Source organism: Salmo salar, chromosome ssa02 (assembly GCF_905237065.1).
Source record: "Salmo salar chromosome ssa02, Ssal_v3.1, whole genome shotgun sequence".
In the NCBI taxonomy this organism is placed as follows: Eukaryota; Metazoa; Chordata; class Actinopteri; order Salmoniformes; family Salmonidae; genus Salmo; species Salmo salar.
In genome coordinates, this window is record NC_059443.1 from 56,578,437 (window position 1) to 56,597,698 (window position 19,262).

At 41.3% G+C, this 19,262-nt stretch overlaps 2 protein-coding genes across 4 annotated transcripts; one reads left to right on the forward strand and one right to left on the reverse strand.

Annotated features, from left to right (window-relative positions):
- Positions 1-1,045: 1,045 nt before the first annotated feature.
- On the reverse strand, positions 1,046-8,312 carry k1c20 (Keratin, type I cytoskeletal 20). 2 transcript variants are annotated; one of them, XM_014173695.2, is made up of 9 exons: positions 7,810-8,312; positions 6,365-6,493; positions 4,337-4,419; positions 3,951-4,107; positions 3,428-3,589; positions 3,064-3,189; positions 2,538-2,758; positions 1,850-1,938; positions 1,046-1,730 (listed from the first exon to the last, which is right to left on the reverse strand). In XM_014173695.2, exons 1-9 carry the CDS (start codon positions 8,116-8,118, stop codon positions 1,624-1,626), a joined length of 1,383 nt encoding a protein of 460 aa, XP_014029170.1. In that variant the 5' UTR covers positions 8,119-8,312; the 3' UTR covers positions 1,046-1,623.
- Positions 8,313-17,421: 9,109 nt separating this feature from the next.
- On the forward strand, positions 17,422-18,323 carry LOC106588527 (cholecystokinin). 2 transcript variants are annotated; one of them, XM_045713741.1, is made up of 3 exons: positions 17,422-17,571; positions 17,669-17,944; positions 18,085-18,323. In XM_045713741.1, the coding sequence occupies exons 2-3, from the start codon at positions 17,671-17,673 to the stop codon at positions 18,108-18,110; spliced, it is 300 nt and encodes a 99-aa protein (XP_045569697.1). In that variant the 5' UTR covers positions 17,422-17,571; positions 17,669-17,670; the 3' UTR covers positions 18,111-18,323. The 2 variants fall into 2 exon arrangements, with proteins under 2 accessions (XP_045569697.1, XP_014033137.1); XM_014177662.2 differs by having other exon boundaries at positions 17,423-17,571; positions 18,102-18,323.
- Positions 18,324-19,262: the final 939 nt, after the last annotated feature.

The following is a 19,262-nucleotide window of genomic DNA, read 5'->3' on the forward strand; positions in this document are numbered from 1 at the left end:
TAGCTGGCTATGGCTATCCAACACTGGAACTCTTCCAAGTCAAAGTAAGGTTTTGGTTTTATTAATTTGTTGCCACCGGGATCCGACAGTGTAACTGCTAAATTGCTTATTGTCTGTACACTGTACTGCATCATTTTTTGTGGGTTTACTAACGCATTACTTCTATTAGCTATGTTGACTATGATGTTACTTCACCTAATATGGTGACTACGATGTAGGCTGTTTTTTTTTCTTCCTGGTCCCAGACAGCTCATGTGTTGTGCATTGAAGTCCATAAGCAAAGGGAAAAGGTGAGAGGAGGAAAGCACATAGATGTGAGAAGGAATGCAACGTGGCTGCTATGAAAGTGAACTGTGTTTTCACATGATCAGGGGTGTATTCATTCCACCTATTATTTTTATTATAAACATTTTTTTACCCTGTTTTTGCCCCAACTTCATGGTATCCAATTGTTACTTACAGTCTTGTCTCATCGCTGCAACTCCCGTACGGACTCAAGAGAGACAAATGTCAAGAGTCCTCCGAAACACAACCCAACAAAGCAGCACTGTTGCTTGACACAATGCCCACTTAACCCAGAAGCCAGCTGCACCAATGTGTCAGAGGAAACACTGTACACCTGGCGACTGTGTCAGCATGCACTATGCCCGGCCCGCCACAAGAGTCGCTAGTGCGCGATAGGACAAGGACATCCCTGCCGGCCAAACCCTCCCCTAACCCGGACGACACTGGGCCAATTGTTGCGTTGTAAACTTTCATTCATAGACTATCTTGTAGCTACCTCATGATAGCTACCTCATGACGGTTATAGGGAAAATGTGAGCATCATGTAGAAACCTAAACCTGTCATTGTTACATTGAACTGGGTGAATGGAATATGAATGACAGTCATCCAATATGCTGCAATAGAAATAAGGCCAAGCTCATAAAAACAATAGTCATCCTCCCTCATCTTAAATGGCACCGACCGCCACTGCTGTAAAGGGGTTTCTTTTCAGCTTTTTAAGAGGACAACAACGCACCCTCAATTATGATATCAGTGTGCTGAAAGGCATTGACATCTATATTTAATCAACAGCCAAATGTAACATGTAGTGTCAGTGTCATAGGCCTACAGAACATGAACTTTAACCTTGTCATAGAGTGCAGAGAACATACATGGCTTGTGGACCTGGGAGGATATAATGGAGCTAAAATAGCTTTATAATGGCTGATGACGTAAGTCATATTTTCCCTGATGTCACTTATGTAACTGGAATAATCTGTTTCCACTTTTCACACAATCATTTTCACTTTTAATTGCACTGGCCAAAGATGTTAAAATGAGAGACGTCACCTGGTGGCAACAAATGGAACAAAAGGAAAAGCACACTAGAAATAATATTCCATTTACCATATGATAGAGCCATATAAGAGTTATAAGGTAATGTGAGTAAATTACATCAGTTATCATTCAGCTGATGCAATCCTGTTAGAAGGGAAATATTACAGTATGCGACCATGACATTATTTATATATATATAGACGGGGCTTGAACACCCGTCATCAGGGGTATGTGTGGTCCAGGGGTATGTTTGGTCCGTTACCGCTTCACCAGATTCCAGAACTATCTGGCCTTCTCAGTTAGTTCATATCCTGGACCTTCTCATCAACTGAGGTGGACACCACCTTCCCATCCACCATCTCCTCCACGATCACCCTCACCCGCTTCTGCATGTGTGGATTATACTCTGTGGAAAAGGCCACAAAACAGGAATTCATTCATTCATTAATTGTGTGTACTATGGGGAACAACACTTGATTCTTTCATTGATTAATTAATTTGATTAATTATTCTCTGCTTGCTCACCTTCCACCACTTCCTGGACTTGTTGAACTTCATGGACCTTCTCGACCACGATCACTTTCCTGACCTCCTGTCTGGTCTCCACATGCTTACTGGTAGACACAAAGCGGAAGAACTCTCATGGTCAGCTAAACTTACCAACACACATCTTTATCTACTAGTTTGCAATCAGTGGTGTAACTTAAGTCGTTTTTTGGGGTATCTGTACATAAGTATTTACATTTTTTTGACTACTTTTACTTTTACTTCACTACATTGCTAATGCAGAAATTTTACTTTTCCTTGACACCTAAAAGTGCTTGTTACATTTTGAATGCTTACCAGGACAGGAAAATAGTCCAATTCACGCACTTATCAACCAAACATTTCTGGTCATCCAGCGGACTCACTAAACACATGCTTTGGTTGGAAATTATGTCAGAGTGTTGGAGTGTGCCCCGGCTTTCCGTAAATTAAAAAAAAACAGAAAATGGTGCCATCTGGTTTGCTTAATATAAGGAATTTGAAATGATTTATACTTTTATTTTTGATACATTAATAGAAAATGAAATAAGTATCTTTACTTTTACTGAAGTACGACAGTTGGGTACTTTTTCCACCACTGTTTGCCGTGAGGTGCCAATAAATAGCTGTCATCCCCCCATCCCTTCCCCCTCCCTCTCTTTCCTGCCCCTCCATTATCCCCTCTCACCTGAGTCCCTCTCCATCCAGCAGCCTCCTGTACTCAGCGATCTCCATCTCCAGCCTCATCTTGATGTCCAGGAGGATCTGGTACTCAGAGGCCTGCTGCTGGATGCTGACGTTGAGCTGCTGCAGCTCCTCCTCCATGCTGTTGATATGAACCTGCAGCAGGCTCAGCTGGGAGTTGTAGCGGCCATTTATATCAGCGACGCTCTGCTCCAGGTACCCCTTCTAGGAATGTGTTTATGTTTGTAAAGGATGAAGAAAATGGAGAAGGAAGGAAGGAGAGTGTAGTAGAAATGTATAAACAGGGAGATGAAGGGCAGAGAGAGTTTGATTGGTGTGCATGAAGGTGTTAGAACACCTTGACATTAGGCCACTGTGGAGGTCTGAAAACATCTAACAAACTTTGATTTTGGAGTGTAATGTTCTTTTAAAGACCTAAAGGAATTCCATATTTTAGGAACAGAGGTAGGGTAAAGGGAAATGCTATATGTTTAGGGATGCTGATTCACTAAGATGGTTTGACATCATACCTGAGTGAGCAGGCCATGCAGTTCAATCTCCAGGCTCTGGAAGGTCTTCTTCAGGTTGGTCACCTGAGACTGAGAGGTCTTCACCTCTGTGGTGCTGGTGGTGATCTGGCTCTGAAGCACCTCCACCTGACACACACACACACACACACACACACACACACACACACACACACACACACACACACACACACACACACACACACACACACACACACACACACACACACACAACCTATTGGTCAAAAGTATAGTACCACTTCACAAAATACATGTGCCTCCCACATGTGCCTCCCACAAAACACATTTAGGAATCTGGGCCCACACCCTTCGAGGCCCTCTGCCCTATTTTCAGAGGTTGTCTCACCTTGCTCTCAAACCACTTGGCAGCATCTCTCTGGTTCTTCGCCACCATGCCCTCATACTGGGTCCTCATCTCCTCCAGCACCTTGCTCATGTCCACTGAGGAAGCACAGTCCATCTCCACATTCACAGCACCACACTGCTGCGTCCGCATCAAATGCATCTCCTAACAACAGGAAAAGGGGGACAAATTGAGCTATAATACCTGGGATTTGTAGTTTACTCACACACAGGGAAGGGCAAAATCACCTGAAAACAATCAGTTACAGTATATTTGAGGACAAATAACAGAGAAGTTGCCCTAGATTTGTTGTGGGTGGATTTGCCCCCTTGTGGCCAAACATGGAAATGTTTCAAACTCACTGAGAATTAATAAATAAATTCAAGTGCAAAAATATTACAAAAACTACAGGGGAAGCCATTGTGTCCAAATGAAAAACCACATGTGGCTGTCCTGGCATATTGACACTTCAGCTAACAGCACAAGCGTTAAGACTTGAGTGTGTGAGGAGAAATGAGGAGGTTACCTCCTCATGGTTCTTCCTGAGATAGACCAGCTCCTCCTTCAGCACCTCAATCTGCATCTCCAGCTCTCCTCTGGTGAGCGTAAAGCTGTCCAGCACTCCTCTCAGACGAGCCACATCCCCTTCCACCGTCATCCTCATGTTAGCCTCTGTCTCTAACCTACAGGGGTTGAGTTGAGGAGAGAGGTTGATTAGTTCCTTCTCACAACAAAACAAGATACAACTTGCCAAACCATGAACTGATCCATAGCCCCTGCATACCCCCATAAGCATTTGTGTAGATCTGGGAGGATTGGATCTACTCAATCACAAACCTAAAGGCCAAAGCTACAAACAGAATCCGTACACTCACAGAGGCTGTGTACAGTACAAACAGGAAGTGCACCTACTTCATCTTGAAGTCATAAGCTGCAACTCTGGCATTATCCACCCGCAGGATCATCTGAGAGTTCTCCACAGACCTGGCATGGATCTAGGAACAGGAGGACAGCCACAGTAAATGGAACGTAATATCAGAGTCAACTATATATGGGAGATCATGTGTTTAGATCAGCAGCTCTGGTTCATGTCTACTGTTCATTCATATACAACAGAACACAGTTTTTCAACATTCAACAAGATAAATACTGAGACACAATAGGAATTACACCTCTAATCTATCACTTATCTACAATGCCTTCGGATAGTATTCAGACCAGTTGACTTTTTCAAAATGTTGTTACGTTACAGCCTTATTCTAAAATGGATTTTTTTTTTATCCTCAGCAATCTGCACACAATACCCCAACATTACAAAGCGAAAACTGGTTTTCAAAAGGAAAAAAAAACAGAAATACCTTATTTATGTAAGTATTCAGACCCTTTGCTATGATTCTCGTTATTGAACTCAGGTGCATCCTCTTTCCCATGATCATCCTTGAGATGTTTCTACTACTTGATTGGAGTCCACCTGTGGTAAATTCAATTGATTGGACATGATTTGGATAGGCATACAGCTGTCTATATTAGGTCCCACATTTGACAATGCATGTCAGAGCAGAAACCAAGCCATGAGGACGAAGGAATTGTCTGTAGAGCTCCGAGACAGGATTGTGTCGAGGTAAAAATCTGGGGATGGGTACCAAAACATTTCTGCAGCATTGAATGTCCCCAAGAACACACTGGCTTCCATCATTCTTAAATGGAAGAAGTTTGGAACCACCAAGATTCTTCCTAGAGTTGGCCACCCGGCCAAACTGAGCAATCTGGGGAGAAGGTCCTTGGTCAGGGAGGTGACCAAGAACCCGATGGGCACTCTGACAGAGCTTCAGAGTTCCTCTGTGGAGATGGGAGAACCTTTCAAAAGGACAACCATCTATGCAACACTCCACCAATCCTCAGTAAAAGCCACATGACAGCCCACTTGGAGTTTGCCTAAAGGCACCTAAAGACTCTCAGACCATGAGAAACAAGATTCTATGGTCTGATGAAACCAAGATTGAACTCTTTGGCCTGGATGCCAATCGTCATGTCTGGAGAAAACCTGGCTCCATCCCTACAGTGAAGCATGGTGGTGGCAGCATCATGCTTTGGTATATTTTTCAGCGGCAAGGACTGGGAGATTAGTCAGGATCGAAACAAAGATGAACAGAGCAAAGTACAGAGAGATCCTTGATGAAAACCGGGTCCAGAGTACACAGGATCTCAGACTGGTCGAAAGTTTACCTTCCAACAGGACAATGACCCTAAGCACACAGCCAAGACAATGCAGGAGTGGCTTCAGGATAAGTCTCTGAATGTCCTTGAGTGGCCCAGCCAGAGACTGGACTTGAACATCTCTGGAGAGACCTGAAAATAGCTGTTCAGCAAAGCTCCCCATCCAACCTGACAGAGCTTGAGAAGATCTGCAGAGAAGAATGGGAGAAACTCCCCAAATACAGGTGTGCCAAGCTTGTAGCGTCATACCCAAGAAATCTCGAGGCTGTAATCGCTGCCAAAGGTGCTTCAACCAAGTACTGAGTAAAGGGTCTGAATACTTATATAAATATAACATTTCAGTTTTCTATTTTTTATAAATTTGCAAAAATATCTCCTAACCTGTTTTTGCTTTGTCATTATGGGGTATTGTGTGTATATTGATGACGGGGGATAAAACGATTTAATCAATTTTAGAATAAGGCTGTAACGTAACAAAATGTGGAAATAGTAAAGGGGTCTGAATACTTTCTGAATGCACTGTAATTCGTTCTAGTGACTATTTTCTTTCACAAAACTGTTGGCATCCTCTCAATCCTATCCCCACCTCCCTTCCCACTGGGCACAGACGTCAATTAAACGTCTATTCCATGTTGGCTCAACATAAGTACATTGAAATGACATGGAAACAATATTGATTCAACCAGTGTGTGCCCAGTGGGTTGCTACCTTACCCAGAAGTACCTTGTTACGGATGTCTGTGATGGTGGCATAAAACCCACTGAGGTCCTTCTTGTGAGTTGGTGATCTCATCTCGTAGAACTCTTTGATCTGCAACTCCAACTTGCTATTGGCTGTCTCTAGAGAGCGCACCTGTGTACACAGAGAGTGGAGGGAATCAGTTCAGTTCATGGGTCTATCAGAAATGGCACCCTATTCCCTATATAGAGCACTACTTTTGACCAGAGCCCTATGGGCCCTGTTATGTACTACATAGGGAATAGGATGCCATTTGGGGCGCATCCCATCACGTTATGTGAATCTGCGTACTCCCATTAGATAATCCCCAACATAATGGAATTTTAAATAAATGATCAAATCCTGCTATGTCATTGTCCTCATCAGTGGTGTAAAGTACTTAAGTAAAAATACTTTAAAGTACTACCTAAGTAGGTATTTTGGGTATCTTTACTTTACTTTACTATTTATATTTTGAGAACTGTTGCTTTTACTCCACCACATTCCTAAAGAAAATAGTATACTTTTTACTCCATAGATTTCCCTGACACCCAAAAGTACTCATTACACTTGGAATGCTTAGCAGGACAGGAAAATGGTCCAATTCACACTCTTATCAAGAGAACATCCCGGTCATCCCTACTGCCTATGATCTGGCGGACTCACTAAACATATGCTTTGGTTATAAATTATGTCAGAGTGTTTGAGTGTGCCCCAGACAATCAGTACAAAAAATGTAAATAAATAATTGTGCCATCTGGGTTGCTTAATATAAGGAATGTGAAATTATTTCCACTAACTTTTACTTTTGATACTAAAGTATATTTGAGCAATTACATGTTCTTTTGATACTTAAGTATATATAAAACCAAAGACTTGGACTTTTACTGAAGTAATATTTTACTGCATGACTTTCACTTTTACTTGAGTCATTTTCTATTAAGGTAATTTATGACAATTGGGTAGTTTTTCCACCACTGGTCCTCATGTATTTAGGAACGTGCGTTTATAATAGTAATACACGTGTGTCTTTTAATAATAATGAGACTTTCCTTGGAACTTTACAGGCAAAGTACAGGTTACGGTTACTGTTTCTTCTCAATAGCAATTTTACAATTAGAAACAATGATGGAATAAATCGTTTTTAAAAAGTTACAAGTTAAGTAAAAGTTGTTTATATATTTATAGGCTTAATTTACTGTAGCCTACTGTATTATCACATTTAATTGAACATTGTGATAGTATTGATGAAAGGGTTTTTTTAAAACAAAAATGCTTTATAACAAAGATTAAAGATCACTTTCTAATAAAACAATTCTGTATCCTCGACTATGTAGTGTTTTGAAAAGACTTATCACTCTGCCTTGTCTTTCAGTCTCCATAATCTGGGCTGTGCGTAATATCCCGCAGCGCGCCAAATCTCCATCCACATCCCCATCACTCTTCCTTACCTTTTCCAGGTAGGTGGCCAAACGGTCGTTCAGATTCTGCATGGTATGCTTCTCGTTGGCACCGATAGTGATCTGGCCTGGCCCGTCCATAGAGAAGGAGGAGTGAGAGATACGGGTGCCGTATCCCCCGGCACCTCCATATACACTCGGCGAGCGACTGCTGCCAACAGAGGACACGCTCATACGGGACCTACCGTATCCCAAACCGCTGGAAAATTGTATCCTATCGGACGAACTGAGGCCAGTCGAAACGACACCGCTACCTGAGCTGTATCTACGGATACTACTGCGACTGGCAACAATGGACATGGCGAGAGATAGTCTGGCGATGCGTCCTGGGAGGTTAAAGTGCGTTCTTCGTAGTTGAGGCGTCGGGTAAAATAACCCCTTTTGTGTCCTCCAGCGTTTTATACAGTTGGATTAAGAATGATTGACTGCGTCACCATTATTCCTTGGAAAGAAGTTATATCTAATTGTTTTGTTCAGTGGGTGGGTACAGGGCTTACAACAACTAAGGAAATGAATGGTTCAGTAAATGTTGTGATTTATGAAGGGCAGGGTGTTGACAGGTATAGACTGGCAAGTCAGACAGCTTTAAAGAATGTGTTTTGTAAAAGCTGGCATTCCATGGTTTCGGACATCCATTTTCAATTACATTTTGGTTTGTTTACTGATATTGGCAATATGTTTTACATATTTTAATAATATATCATTGTCAAGAATTTGTAGGCTAAATATTGTATGTGTTATTATTTTACCAAACTAAAATGTTGCACCAAGTCACTCCATCACTTACATTTGATGATTTTCCATCATTCTGTCCATTTGAAAAGATGGTCAGTAACAGTCATCTTTTTGAAATGTAGATAACCACTATAAACTGTTCATAATGTTGTTACTTTGTCTACTCCGTATACTTGCTCTCAGATCAGTTGGTTGAGTAGTGTGTTCAATCATTGTCAAAGATTTGTAGTAGGTATTCTTACTATTTTTCCCTAAGTCACTTTGATGATTTTCTCATTCTTTTTTTCTGAATTCACAGATGTAGTGTTCAGTAACTATACCCTTATTTGAAATATGAATAAACCTGATAATTCCTCACATTCCATTTTGCCTACTCAGTACTTGCTCTCAGATGTTGGTTTGGATAGTGGGTTTTACTCAAGGGACATGTGTATGCAAAACAGCCACATAACAGCCTGAATAAGTTGAACAGTTTCATTCCAAAACACTCTTTGTTCATTTTCAGAAATGTTGATCAATTATCTTTTACTGTTTAAAGACATGAAAGAGATTGTTTTTTTTCACTATCTAATGAGGTTGTTCAATGACAGACATGTATTTGTTACTACTGTTAGGTTTCACACAGTCAAATGTAACAAATAATATAAAAAATTCTAAAGACATGTACAAATTATACAATTGTGACATCAATATCTAAAAATGTTTTACAAAAAGTTATTCAATATAGTAATATGACATCTATATGTGAATGTTTACATTTTACATTTTAGTCATTAGCAGATAGTCTAATCCAGAGCGATTTACAGAAGGTGCATTCATTTCAAACTAGGTAGGTGAGACAACCACATCCCAGCTAGCACATAACGTTCTGAGAACCTCATGTTTCTTAGAGCTTGGTGAGAGTGTGGTTGTCCTATGGCTATTTTACATACAACCTTCTCATAACACAGGGCTTTCCAAACTTTTTTGGCCTATGACCTAATTTTGATATAAAAAAAATGTTTGCGACCCCACCATGTAAAAAAAAGTGTTGTAAATCAACGGTCAATGTTTACATTTTTAATTGTGGATATGACAGTCTATTACAAATAAGTCTGACAATACTTTTGACAGTATTTCAATCTGAAGGAAGTATGGTTTGAAGTGTCTGAAATGCATCAGAAAGGTATTGGAAAGTTAAGGAGATCATTAGTCAATCATTTTGTATAATCTTCTGTGTAGAAAAGAGCATCATCATTGATTATTTCCCCTCCCCCAGTCTGATTTAGTGCCTGGTCTCTTCCACTGTTCTGGTGAGGCTTGTGGGCATTGTAGAGGGAAATATAAGACATATGTGTTCCTTAGAGTCTTGTCTTTCAGTGATGGGGACATAATATTTTGTAGCTGAAACCATTCAAAAGATAGTCACATTTTTAGAAAGAAAAGAGAAACCGCTCTGTTTATTACCACCGCATCGAGGGGCTACAAGAGGTTACTAACGTAACCCCGGCTCTATGAATCAAGCCCAACTGGCAGGTGTCTTCACTGACATTTTCAACATGTCCCTGATTGAGTCTGTAATACCAACATGTTTCAAGCAGACCACCATAGTCCCTGTGCACAAATCAAATCAAATCAAATTTATTTATATAGCCCTTCGTACATCAGCTGATATCTCAAAGTGCTGTACAGAAACCCAGCCTAAAACCCCAAACAGCAAGCAATGTATGTGAAAGAAGCACAGTGGCTAGGAAAAACTCCCTAGAAAGGCCAAAACCTTGGAAGAAACCTAGAGAGGAACCAGGCTATGAGGGGTGGCCAGTCCTCTTCTGGATGTGGCGGGTGGATATTATAACAGAACATGGTCAAGATGTTAAAATGTTCATAAATGACCAGCATGGTCAAATAATAATAATCATAGTAGTTGTCGAGGGTGCAACAAGCACGTCCGGTGAACAGGTCAGGGTTCCATAGCCGCAGGCAGAACAGTTGAAACTGGAGCAGCAGCACGGCCAGGTGGACTGGAGACAGCAAGGAGTCATCATGCCAGGTAGTCCTGAGGCATGGTCCTAGGGCTCAGGTCCTCCGAGAGAAAGAAAGAAAGAGAGAATTAGAGAGAGCATATTTAAATTCACACAGGACACCGGATAAGACAAGAGAAATACTCCAGATGTAACAGACTGACCCTAGCCCCCCGACACATAAACTACTGCAGCATTAATACTGGAGGCTGAGATAGGAGGGATCAGAAGACACTGTGGCCCCATCCGATGATACCCCCGGACAGGGCCAAACAGGCAGGATATAACCCCACCCACTTTGCCAAAGCACAGCCCCCACACCACTGGAGGGATGTCTCCAACCACCAACTTACCGTCCTAAGACAAGGCCGAGTATAGCCCACAAAGATCTCCGCCATGGCACAACCCAGGGGGGGGGGCGCCAACCCAGACAAGAAGACCACGTCAGTGACTCAACCCACTCAAGTGACGCACCCCTCCCACGGACGGCATGGAAGAACACCAGTAAGCCAGTGACTCAGCCCCTGTAAAAGGGTTAGAGGCAGAGAATCCCAGTGGAGAGAGGGGAACCGGCAAGGCAGAGACAGCAAGGGCGGTTTGTTGCTCCAGCCTTTCCGTTCACCTTCACACTCCTGGGCCAGACTATACTTAATCATAGGACCTACTGAAGAGATAAGTCTTCAGTAAAGACTTAAAGGTTGAGACTGAGTCTGCGTCTCTCACATGGGTAGGCAGACCATTCCATAAAAATTGAGCTCTATAGGAGAAAGCCCTACCTCCAGCCATTTGCTTAGAAATTCTAGGGACAATTAGGAGACCTGCGCCTTGTGACCGTAGCGTACGTGTAGGTATGTACGGTAGGAACAAATCGGAAAGATAGGTAGGAGCAAGCCCATGTAACGCTTTGTAGGTTAGCAGTAAAACCTTGAAATCAGCCCTTGCCTTAACAGGAAGCCAGTGTAGGGAGGCTAGCACTGGAGTAATATGATCAATTTTTTTGGTTCTAGTCAGGATTCTAGCAGCCGTATTTAGCACTAGCTGAAGTTTGTTTAGTGCTTATCCGGGTAGCCGGAAAGTAGAGCATTGCAGTAGTCCAGCCTAGAAGTAACAAAAGCATGGATACATTTTTCTGCTTCATTTTTGGACAGAAAGTTTCTGATTTTTGCAATGTTACGTAGATGGAAAAAAGCTGTCCTTGAAACAGTCTTGATATGTTCTTCAAAAGAGAGATCAGGGTCCAGAGTAACGCCGAGGTCCTTCACAGTTTTATTTGAGACGACTGTACAACCATCCAGAATAATTGTCAGATTCAACAGAAGATCTCTTTGTTTCTTGGGACCTAGAACAAGCATCTCTGTTTTGTCCGAGTTTAAAAGTAGAACGTTTGCAGCCATCCACTTCTTTATGTCTGAAACACAGGCTTCTAGCGAGGGCAATTTTGGGGCTTCACCATGTTTCATTGAAATGTACAGCTGTGTGTCGTCCGCATAGCAGTGAAATTTAACATTATGTTTTCGAATGACATCCCCAAGAGGTAAAATATATAGTGAAAACAATAGTGGTCCTAAAACGGAACCTTGAGGAACACCGAAATTTACATATGATTTGTCAGAGGACAAACCATTCACAGAGACAAACTGATATCTTTCCGACAGATAAGATCTAAACCAGGCCAGAACTTGTCCATGTAGACCAATTTGGGTTTCCAATCTCTCCAAAAGAATGTGGTGATCGATGGTATCAAAAGCGGCACTAAGATCTAGGAGCACGAGGACAGATGCAGAGCCTCGGTCTGACGTCATTAAAAGGTAATTTACCACTTTCACAAGTACAGTCTCAGTGCTATGATGGGGTCTTAAACCAGACTGAAGCGTTTCGTATACACAAGAACACAAAGGCAACCTGCCTAAATGACTACAGACCCGTAGCACTCACGTCCGTAGCCATGAAATGCTTTGAAAGGTTGGTAATGGCTCACATCAACACCATTATCCCAGAAACCCTAGACCCACTCCAATTTGTATACCGCCTAAATAGATCCACAGATGATGCAATCTCTATTGCACTCCACACTGCCCTTTCCCACCTGGAGAGAAGGAACACTTATGTGAGAATGCTATTCATTTACTACAGCTCAGCGTTCAACACCATAGTACCCTCAAAGCTCATCACTAAGCTAAGGAACCTGGGACTAAACACCTCCCTCTGCAACTGGATCCTGGACTTCCTGACGGGCCGCCCCCAGGTGGTGAGGGTAGGTAGCAACACATCTGAATTGAGCCCTGCTTCTTTTCATGTAATGATGATGAATGAGTTCTACCTTGTCAGAGCATGAACAGACACATCCCCAGGGCCATTTCACCTGAACAAAAATCATCAGTGATGAATAGCACACAGATACAGTGCCTTCAGAAAGTATTCACACCCCTTCACGTATTCCACATGTTTGTGTCACAGCCTGATTTCAAAATGGAATAAAAAGATATGTATCACGCATATAAACGCAATACCCCATAATGACAAAGTGAAAAGTTGTTTTTAGAAATGTTTGCACATTTATTGAAAATTAAGTACAGAAATATCTCATTTACATAAGTATTCCCACCTCTGAGTCAATACATGTTAGAATCACATTTGGCAGCGATTGCAGCTATGAGTCTTTCTGGCTCTAAGAGTCTCTAAGCGCTATACACACCTGGATTGTAAAATATTTGCACAATTTCTTTTTACAAATCTTCAAGCTCTGTCAAGTTGGTTGTTGATCATTGCTAGACAGACATTTTCAAGTCTTGCCATAGATTTTCAAGCCATTTTAAAAACTGTAACTAGGCAACTCTAGAACATTCAATTTCGTCTTGGTAAGCCAAACTCCAATTTGGCTTTGTGTTTTAGGTTATTGTCCTGCTGAAAGGTGAATTTGTCTCCCGGTGTCTGTTGGAAAGCAGACTGAACCAGCTTTTACTCTAGAATTTTGCCTGTGCTTAGCTCTATTCAGTTTATTTCTATCCTAAAAAAAATCCCTATTCCTTGCCAATGACAAGCATACCCATAACATGATGCAGGCACCACCATGCTTGAAAATATGAAGAGTGGTAGTCAGTGATGTGTTGTGTTGGATTTGCCACAAACATTATGCTTTGTATTCAGGACATAAAGTTAATTTCTTTGACACATATTTTGCAGTTTTATTTTAGTGCCTTATTGCAAGCAGGATGCATGTTTTGGAATAATTTTATTATGTACAGGCTTCCTTCTTTTCACTCTGTCATTTAGGTTAATGTTGGGGAGTAACTACAATGTTGTTGATCCATCCTTACTATACTCCTATTACTACCATTAAACTCTGTAACTGTTTTAAAGTCACCATTGGCCTGAGTTAGAAAGGATGCATGTATCTTTGTAGTGTCTGGGTGTATTAATAAAAATATAATTCCACTTTCACATTATGGGGTATTTTGTGTAGGCCAGTGACACAAAATGTTTATTGTATCAATTTTAAAATCTGGCTGTAACACAAAATGTGTAAAAAGTCAAGGGGTGTGAATACATTCTTCAGGCCCTGTAAGCAGACATTGTTTTATTTTTTACCTCCCAAAAGTTCAAATCATTCATACACGGTGAACCCACAAGACGATGTGAGGAATTATCCACATGCCTCGCTATGTAAACTCATCCCCATCAAGACTTCACTGTCACTATCCTCAAACCACCACCCATTGAAACCCCAAAGCCCCCTCATTCAGCCAATACACATGTAGATGAAAAAAACAATTCACTTGATGCCCTCTATGTATTCTTTGGTGACCCTAAAGGTTAAAAGGAAGTGTTTGACTTGACTATTCTTTGGCACTACGTGACAAGAGGTATATCCAAGGAATGTCTGGGAAACCAAGACACCATTGCGTGCCTAATCACTTGGCAGGCATTCTGTTATTTCTACTGTTTTCTTTGGTTCTATGATCACAAGTAGAGATGTTCTGCCTCGATTAGGTAAGACAATAACAAAAGTGAAAGGGTGAGTCCTAATTGTGTTTGGCCTATGCCCAATTACTTCCAAATGTCAGCTGAAATGCCTGTGTGTCTGGGCTATTATGATAAAGCAAGTATGGAAGGGAGTGGTATACCTCCTTTACAGGAAGTTACACCAGTACAAATAATGGACACAGCACAGACTGGGCCAGCACAATTTAGAGGCTGGAAGTGGAAGGACCCTAACAAAATGGGTTTATTTCTAATCTAGGACATCAACAATCTTACATGCTTAATTATCTTTTTAATTTCCCTTTAACTTGTTATGGATAGGGGGCAGTATTTTCACGGCTGGATAAAAAACGTACCCGATTTAATCTGGTTATTACTCCTGCCCAGAAACTAGAATATGCATATAATTAGTAGCTTTGGATAGAAAACACTCCAAAGTTTCTAAAACTGTTTGAATGGTGTCTGTGAGTATAACAGAACTCAAATGGCAGGCCAAAACCTGAGAAGATTCTTACAGGAAGTACCCTGTCTGACCATTTCTTGGCCTTCTTTGTCATCTCTATCCAAAACAGAGGATCTCTGCTGTAACGTGACACTTTCTAAGGCTCCCATAGGCTCTCAGAAGGCGCCAGAACGTTGAATGATGACTCTGCAGTCTCTGGCTGAAAAACAGTAGCGCATTTGGATAGTGGTCGATTTGAGAACAATGAGACAGGCGCGCGCATGCACGTGAAGAGGCCATTTTACACTTTCAGTCTTTGAACGAAAACAACGACTTCCAGTCGGAATATCGCATAAAAATTGATTTTAAACAGCGTTTGACATGCTTCGAAGTACGGTAATGGAATATTTTGAATTGTTTTGTCACGAAACGCGACGGCGTGTCACCCTTCGTTACCCTTCGGATAGTGTCTTGAACGCACAAAGAAAACGCCACTATTTGGATATAACTATGGATTATTTGGAACCAAACCAACATTTGTTGTTGAAGTAGAAGTCCTGGGAGTGCATTCTGACGAAGAACAGCAAAGGTAATCCAATTTTTCTTATAGTAAATCTGAGTTTGGTGAGTACCAAACTTGGTGGGTGTCAAAATAGCTAGCCTGTGATGGCCGGGCTATCTACTCAGAATATTGCAAAATGTGCTTTCACCGAAAAGCTATTTTAAAATCGGACACCGCGATTGCATAAAGGAGTTGTGTATCTATAATTCTTAAAATAATTGTTATGTTTTTTGTGAACGTTTATCGTGAGTAATTTAGTAAATTCACCGGAAGTGTTCGGTGGGAATGCTAGTTCTGAACGTCACATGCTAATGTAAAAAGCTGGTTTTTGATATAAATATGAACTTGAGTGAACAAAACATGCATGTATTGTATAACATAATGTCCTAGGAGTGTCATCTGATGAAGATTATCAAAGGTTAGTGCTGCATTTAGCTGTGGTTTTGGTTTTTGTGACATATATGCTAGTTTGAAAAATGGGATTATTTCTGGCTGGGTACTCTCCTGACATAATCTAATCTCTTTTGCTTTCGTTGTAAAGCCTTTTTGAAATCGGACAGTGTGGTTAGATAAAGGAGAGTCTTGTCTTTAAAATGGTGTAAAATAGTCATATGTTTGAAAAATTGAAGTTTTCGGATTTTCGAGGAGTTTGTATTTCGCGCCACGCCCTATCATTGGATATTGGAGTGGTGTTCCGCTAGCGGAACGTCTAGATGTAAGAGGTTAATGATCAGTTTCTACAATACGCTCTCTTCCACACCCAAATCTCAAAATTGAATGAACAACATCTCAAACATACCCCATTTACCCCAGTTTCCACACACACACACCTCCAATCTTCCTAGGAAAGAGCCACCTATGCATTCTTATCATCCTTGGAGTGCCAGAACCTGACAGACTGGCTTCCAGTTTTTCTATATAAATGAGTTGATACTTTACATTACTGTGAAGTGCACAATGAAAAGAGACATCAGGTTCATGTTAAACCATTATCTCTTGTTTCCTATTTCCATAACAGCATGTCTGTCACGAGTGCTATCTTCAAATTCCCTGTCAGATCAGCCAAGGCGCAGCGTACCGGTAGTTCCACATATTTATTTAGTGAACCGGAACAAAACAAGAAACAGGTGAAAACTAAAACAAACGTGACTTTCTGGGGCTGCACACACACAGCTGCACAAAACAAGATCCCACGAAAACAAAGGGAAAAACAGGCTGCCTAAGTATGGCTTCCAATCAGAGACAAGCTTCGTTGACAACAATCTAAATGGATATCATATCTGTATGAATTGAATTAAAATGTTTTCCCGCTTTTAAAGACTATATTATACACAGAAGATACTTCCTTAACTATTTTGAAAATCTATAGGTAAACAACTCTAATGTTGGTTCCAGTCAATGATGCTCTCTTCAGTCCAGATAAGAGTGGAGGACGTACGTCATCACACACTGTCCACTTAAAACCCTTCCTCATCCGTTGTTTAGGTTACGCCATAACTATATCGCTGTCATAATCCTTTTACAACTAGGTCTATATTAAGAACATCAGTAATGATATAGTGCTTTTGTGTTTCAAATGTGTTTCTAAGTGATAGACAACTTGCAATTTTTTCCCATGGCAGTTTTTATTGATTGATTCATGGTTTTCCTTGCATGTCAATGAGAGTGGAAGTTAGAGTTGGTGGACCTTGGCCTTGGATACAGGTGTTATGACAGGGTTGTAGACTTCTGTAGCAACAACCACTATTGAACGTCTGAGTTATACTTTATTGTCTCACATTTCCAGGTAAGCGATTAGAATATTGATGGTGCCAGAATGGGATGCAGGTATCCATTACGCATGGCGTTTCCATCGTCTCTTTTAATCAATCAAGGGATCTATCTTGGACATTGTTATCAGACATTGCTCTTTGACCATATTGGTTACATAGACCTGTGTGTATAAAATACCTGACATAGAGAACTGGCAATAAAATAGCACTTGCTGACTTCGTTTTGTACAGACTGTCACGGAGGGTCACCTCTCTTTTAAGGTAATTGCCACTTTCACACACAAAAAAATGCTTTTTGCATGCCCTATTTTTAATAATCTAAAGCTATATTGTAAGAAAACTCTTCTTCTGCGTCCAGGCATGGCAATGAGTGGATTGTTGGTGTGCGTCCTCATGGCAGCGCTAGTGGGGGTTGGTTTGACATCACCCGTATCCAAGTCGGATGGCAACACCAAACAGGGTGGGATACTGCCACAGCTACTGGCCAGGAGGGAGGCAGTGAGGAATGCTGCGGAGAACGTCGCTAAGCAGGAGCATGACACGCAAACGAGCATGGCACGGATGGAGAGGATGGCGCACCTGTCGGAGGACCAGCGCGAGTTCATGTCCAAGCAAATCATGCAGGCCATCTCAGGTACGCGTGGTGTGGAGTCAAGTGCTTGTGTGTGTGCGCGAGACAGAGATGCCAACATCTACCGTGAAAAATTGGAAGTGCAACGTCGTTCGCTTGATCACTTTAAATGCACATTGAACTTTTCTGTTTGGTTCATGTAGGTTTGTATTGTCCGCAGAGACGATGAACGAGTGTCCGGGCCGGGACTACCAAGGATGGGTCGACTTTGGACGGCGGAGTGCAGAGTAGAGACGTACCAAAGGCCAACTGAGAAACGTCTGCCTGCACTGGCGTTACTCAGGAATACATTCCTATTTTAAATAGATTGTATATATTTTCATTGGCTAACGTCATGAGTTTTGCTGTTAATCCAAGTGTCATAATAAACATGTTTGCAGTATATATGTCTACGGACATTTCTTGATTTCATTTAGGACATGGGCCGGTTTCCATTTAGGACATGGGTTGGTTTCCATTTAGGACATGGGTTGGTTTCCATTTAGGACATGGGCCGGTTTCCATTTAGGACATGGGTTGGTTTCCATTTAGGACATGGGTTGGTTTCCATTTAGGACATGGGTTGGTTTCCATTTAGGACATGGGTTGGTTTCCATTTAGGACATGGGCCGGTTTCCATTTAGGACATGGGTTGGTTTCCCGGACACGGAATCTACATTAAGTGTTCTTTTTAGTCTAGGACAAGGATTAATGTGTTCGGGGAAACCTGCCCTTTGAGTAGAAAAATAACACACATGCACGTGTGGCTGATGGAAATACAATGTACGTTTTAATGTACAGGTGGTACAATTTATACAGACATACATCTCAGTGATTATAACATAGAATTCAGCAAAGAGTAGTCGATTTCAACATCTGAAATATATGTATTGCTGTTTGGTTCATTTTCCTCTGAATTCAAATGGTCATAATTGCTATCATTTTCCCTTTTGATCTGCAGTATTCTATGCCTTTTATCTACAATTGATTGTCCAGACACCCGAAGGAGCATCCAAAAAAGCATGCAGTCCATGATCAATTGATCAAAAAATGTTCATACAGCTCACTTTCATTATTCCTGATGACATGAATTACATTTGTACCAACAACACTTTAGTTTAAGGTCTGTTAACACAGATCCAGCACATAGACTAGTGGCGAGACCATTTACAGTCACTTTCAGTTGTCTTTGATACAGCATGGTAGACTACATGAATGCTTTTGGTGAGGTACGACTAAATACACAAGTTTACAATGACTGACATAATTGACAGCATTTCGAAGTAAAGCATTTTACAGTGATTTGCAGCAGGTGATGTGTGATGCCATGCAAACGCACAGT